Source organism: Amblyomma maculatum, chromosome 3 (assembly GCF_055883805.1).
Source record: "Amblyomma maculatum isolate TAMU_Amacu chromosome 3, ASM5588380v1, whole genome shotgun sequence".
Lineage (NCBI taxonomy): Eukaryota > Metazoa > Arthropoda > Arachnida > Ixodida > Ixodidae > Amblyomma > Amblyomma maculatum.
The window spans coordinates 90919558-90924972 of NC_139346.1; the positions used below are offsets into that span (position 1 = coordinate 90919558).

At 50.1% G+C, this 5415-nt stretch overlaps 1 protein-coding gene across 1 annotated transcript; it reads right to left on the reverse strand.

Annotated features, from left to right (window-relative positions):
* Positions 1 to 1456: 1456 nt before the first annotated feature.
* LOC146195264 (uncharacterized) lies at positions 1457 to 5128 on the reverse strand. The gene has a single exon (XM_084597736.1). The coding sequence runs from the start codon at positions 4969 to 4971 to the stop codon at positions 3631 to 3633; it is 1341 nt and encodes a 446-aa protein (XP_084453862.1). The 5' UTR covers positions 4972 to 5128; the 3' UTR covers positions 1457 to 3630.
* Positions 5129 to 5415: the final 287 nt, after the last annotated feature.

Here is a 5415-nt window from a genome sequence, read left to right on the forward strand (position 1 = left end):
CGCAATTTGCGCAACCTGGGAAACATTGCTCTGTTTTGTCTTCTCGACCTCTCGGACACATTACGGAAGTGCCACAGTACATACATCATTGTATAGTACACCAAATATTCAAATTTATTCCGCTGTCTCGGGGCATGTGTAGGAAACACATCGAAAACCTTCCCAACAAACTTCCACATAGTAGACGCGACTACACATTCTTTTATAGGATGATTATTAGTCTCTACTTGAGCACAGTTTATGCATTTATTATTTGGCACCATGCCCCATCTATTCAGCCTGTCCCTGGTTGGCAAGATGCCCCACGAGTACTGCCAGTAGACATCTCTGACAGGTGATGGCAAGTCACGCGAAGATACAGGTTTCCAATTGTGTGTCGGACCTGGCAAAGACTTCGAAGGCGGGGCCGACATACACATGGTTTCACACAGCCTGGACACTGGTGCTGAGCGCCACAACACATTCGGAAGCGCTTCAAGTTGTGCATACATACGTGCCGCTGCAGCATACTGGGGCGCTGGCACAACAGCTGTTGGTGCTAAGTTGCCTAGACCTCGAGGCACTAGAGTGCGCTTGTAATGGCCTAACCAATACAATAATAATACCCTTCCTTGAAAAGATTCATCTTCTAGAAGATCACAAGTGCACTTTGTACAGAGAATTCTGCTGAAAGTGACGACGCAAGGTAGGCTCCAGCCTCCATTTGCCTTAGGAAGACGGAGGGATGTTTGTGTTACGTACTGCGATTTCCCAAGCCAGAACCAAGAGAAGATGAGAGTGTTTACTGTGCGTACCGTTGATGACGGTGGTAGGGCCACTCGTGCTGCAAACCAGAGCTTGCTACACATTACGTTCTTAATTAGATAAGCTCTTTCTTCCAAAGACAAAGATCCTGCCGACACAGCTTCAGTCTGTCGTCGTATCCCGCTCACAATATCTTTCCACATGTGCGGGGAAACACCACTTGCGCAAAAAATAGCGCCCAATATACGCATGTGATCCACTTGTCTGATTCCACCTGGCAAAGCGATGTCGTTATTTCCCAGATTTAGTGCTCCGCACTTATCGATGTTCACTCTGGCACCCGACAAAGTGGAATAAACATTGTAAGTTGTAAAGACCCCTGCAAGGCTGTCCACATCTTCTAGGAAAAGGGTAACATCATCCGCGTAAGCAGAGACTTTAACGCGGCTTGAACCTGGCATTGGGAGGCCCCTTATTGTTGTATTGTTGTGCCAACGCCTTAACAATGGGTCAATTGCCAACACGAACAGTACAGGGGAGAGAGGGCATCCTTGCCGGACCCCTCTTGTGACATTAAATGTTGGTGTTACGATCCCGTTCAACAATAACTCCCCAGTCATATTTGAATACAATAGTTTAAGAACTTGGATGAACTCATTGGGAAAATTATAACAACGCAGCACTTCGAAAAGGTATTGATGTTTGAGGCGGTCAAAAGCTTTCGCCTGATCTAAAGCAACCAGAAGACCTGGTGCTGCCCGCGCTTTCGTGTATTGTATTATGTCTCGAGTAAGGTTGAGTGAGGAAAATATGCTCCTTCCAGGAATGGAACAGGTCTGGAGAGGACTAACTATTTTACTTAATAGTCCTTTAAGACGCTGGACGAGTAGGGCTGCAAATATTTTATAGTCTGCATTCAAAAGAGTTATTGGTCTCCATGATGCTGGCTTTGCAGGATCTGCGCCGGGTTTAGGCAGGAGGGTTACACGCCCTCTTGAAAACGATCTAGGTATCCCTTTGCATTTCAGTACTGCATTTAGTAGGGCTACTAAAGCGTCGCTGACTTCCGACCAGCAGGCTCGGTAAAATTCGACGGGTAGGCCGTCCGTTCCGGGAGCTGCTCCGCTGTTCATAGTTTTCAGGACGAGAAAAAGTTCTTGCTTGTCGGTGGAGGCGGTTAAATTTTTTCCTTCTGCATCATCCAATTGTGGAAGACTACAACAAAAATTAGTGATTTCATTCTTGAGTGTTTCGGCAGTTTGCGTGCATTCTGACATAAAAGCATCACTGAACCAGTTATAGAACATCCTTTCGATGTCTCGACGCAGTCCGCCCTCGCTCCCATCTTCAATAAATACTTTTCCTATAAACGACGAACTACTGCGAGCGGAACTTGACGTGCGTGCCAAACGCAGCACCTCTGGATCGGAGACTGGTCGATTTGTTGCCCATGCCTTTGCCGACGTCTGTGAGGTTCTGCACAAAAGGCGGCTATATCGGTCGCGCTGGCATTCAAGGTATTCCTGGAAAAGTTGAGTCTTCGAACCTCCCGTTCGCACTATGCGAATGCGTCGCAAACTTTCGCAGATCTGCTCCGTCTCTGCTTTCTTCCTCTTTCTGCTTGCTCTTATGCATGCGGACCTCCAGCTTTGTTTCAAATCGTCCCATTTGTCAATGTCTTGCTTCCGCGGAGTAAGCGATTCCTCTACTGCTGCCTTGATTTCAGCTAATGCCGCGGGATCACGTAGAGAAGCTACGTCTAGCCTCCAGAGGTCTCCACGATCCCCGGGCTTCCCTTCTAAATGCAGGATAATGGAAAACGGCTGGTGGTCCGAGATGTGGCCAGCGTCAGGGGAGAATGCTAGGACATTGCATTGTACAAGACGGGGGACTAGTTCGGGTGGAAGATACACGCGGTCTAGCCTGGTCTGTGTTCGCCTTTGTCGCCATGTGCCACCAAAAGTGTCGCCTTTCATGTGCACCCAGGCGTCAGTCAATTGATATTCGCGGACGAATCGTGCTAATTCGGCCGCATGTGCTATGGACCCATCCTGTCCAGGTCCTCGTGTGTCGCGCCTGGCATCTAGAACGCAGTTGAAATCGCCTAGTACCAAAAACGGATGGTTTTCTAAAATGAAAGGGGCCAGCTCGGTGAAGAAACGTTTCAAATTCGGCCGCGTCGCTGGAGCATAAATGTTTAGTGCACGAAATTTTTTTTCACCCCAGAAAAAATCAAAGGCAATCACTCGACCTTCCGTGTCAAACAAACGGAAACTGCCATGCAGTAATGGTCTGCAAAAAACCACTACGCCCACACCACGACTCCGTGAAGGGCTATAGGAAAAATAAGCTTTAACGGAGAACTCTTCACAGAATCTTTTGACTTCTTGTGAGTTCCGCAGGTTACATTCCTGCAGGAACAGGAGATCTACTTTGTTTTCTCTTGCAAAATGGACTATTTCTCTTTGCTTGTTTCTATTTCTAAAACCTTGTGCATTGAGTGTTACAATGTGTAAGTATGCCATTTCTATTTATATGAAGGGCATTGAAACGCTGGCTTACCGACTTGAACAAAAAACTTTTTGCGGCCCAACGGCGTACAGGCGGGGTACGATGCGACGCACACGCGCTGAAAAAAGTGCACAGAATAATGAAGGAGTAACTGCAGACGGCAGATGTGGCAAAGCGGGCAGTGTCCGAGATGCAGACGGTTGGCGTGGCGACACGTGCGGGCGGCTGCCGGAAGATGACTGCGCCGTTGATAGCGAGGCTGGGTAGGTAGGCGTGGACGAGGCATTCCAGTTCTGTTGAAAGGAGAGCGGGGGAAAGAAGGAGGGGAAGAAAAAAAAAGAAAAAAGAGCGCACAATGGTGCAAGATGACTGGCTCTAAGGCGATTCCGCATCTGAAGTGAAGTCCATGGCGCTTTCGTCCGGTGTCTTTTTTGACTTCTTAAGCGGGGCAATATCTTTTCTTGCCGCCGTGCTGCTGTCTGAGGAGGACAGTTGTCTTTTAGAGTCTTCCGCTTGCGGTCGACTTCTCCCTGCGCTTGCATTTCTCCTGTTGGCGTTTTCTTCTGGTCTGGGCCCGAGGCGTGGTTCTGTTATGTTACTGGGACCGTGCGAGTCGTCGGGGAGGCCAAGATGGCTGCTGAAAGGGGCGTGGCCGCTGTGTAAGCCATGGCTACTGGTAGCGCCATATTCAATGCTGCCCGACTTTCGCGCTGCTTCCAGGAGGTCTGCTACTTGACTTATAGGGTTAACAAGGCGAGGGTCTTTGGGGATGTTCTGACTTTCTGTATGTAGGCGTCTTTCTTCTTCCTGGTCTTGCTGAGAACTTGAGTCTGACAGCTCGGAAGCGATGTTGTCAGTGGACGTAGTCTCAGTCGTGGTCGGCGCGTTTCCTTCGACTGAGGAAGCATCTGTGTTTCGAGTGGTAACTGACGGGACCTGTGTCTTCTCAGAGTCGTCTTGTACTGCGTCTCGCTGAAGGGAACCTTCTTCGGGATTCCGAATTCCTTCACTTACAGCGGGCGTGGGGTGTTGCTGGGAGGGCGGAGTGGCGGCAGCAGCGTATGAGCGCGGCTGGGCACAGTCAACTGTAGCGTGACTTCCCTGACAGCGACGGCATGACTCTTTGCACTCGCTGGTTGCGTGGCCGTAAACCGCGCACCGCGCGCACCTCGCCGTCTTGCATGCGGCTTTGAAGTGTCCTTCGACACCGCACCTGGAACACACTCTCTTCATTCCTTTATACTCTATCATAACGCGGTAGCCAGCCACAACGATGAAGTTGGGTGCCGGCTTCACCATTTCTAACTTGACAAGTCTGGTACCGTTGGAGATGTCCGAGCGGTCCTTGAAGACGACGTCCGAGACGCCGTGACACTTCCCGTAGGGAACAAGGGCTGCCACAAGGGCCTCATCGCTGATGCACGGTGGCAGGCGATACACGGTCACGTAGACCACAGGTGAACCCATCTGTTCCAGAGGAACAACCTTGTTCGCAAGCTTGATTGATCCGCTTGCTGCCATCTTAGCTGCCTGGGCCGCTGAACGGACGGCAGCCAAGAACCTCGTGCCTCCGTGGTGCTGCAGGTAGATCAGCCCACCGGCTCCGACGATTTCTTCGATTGCGTCGATGATAGCATCCACTGGTGTATGCTCCGGCGCACTGAAAAAGAAGCACTGCGCCTTTGACGGGCGCTGCAACGGCGATTGGCGGTTCATCCTTGCGATGCCCAAGCAACCACGCTGCGCGCGGCGCCGGGGCCTTAATTACCGCTTCTCACCCGCAAATGCCGCTAACCACCGTCCGGGACGACGCACTATACTAACCCTAAATTAGTAAAAGGCGAAAGATTAGTTCGTGGATTTGAGGAGAGACCTGAGCGATAACTGAACGCTGTTTCGCTCGCCACACCATTACAGCCGTACCGCTTACAGGTGTTAGCTGAATGCCCATGCTATGATTACAGTACTGCCTAACTGCCTTGTATAATGATTTCCTAACAAAGCATAAGCACTACTATCTCTAATAAGCTTCTTCTGTTAGTAAATATTTACAAGATATTGCATTAATTCGGACCTTAGGCTCAACGCATTCCAAGAAACGCACACATTTGATGGTCCATGCACTGTGCGCGGCAATCGCCATCTAGTGACGGTAGCTAG

Coding starts and splice junctions, on each gene's coding strand:
- LOC146195264 (XM_084597736.1), bottom strand. CDS start 4,971: ATGAACCGCCAATCGCCGTTGCAGCGCCCGTCAAAGGCGCAGTGCTTC.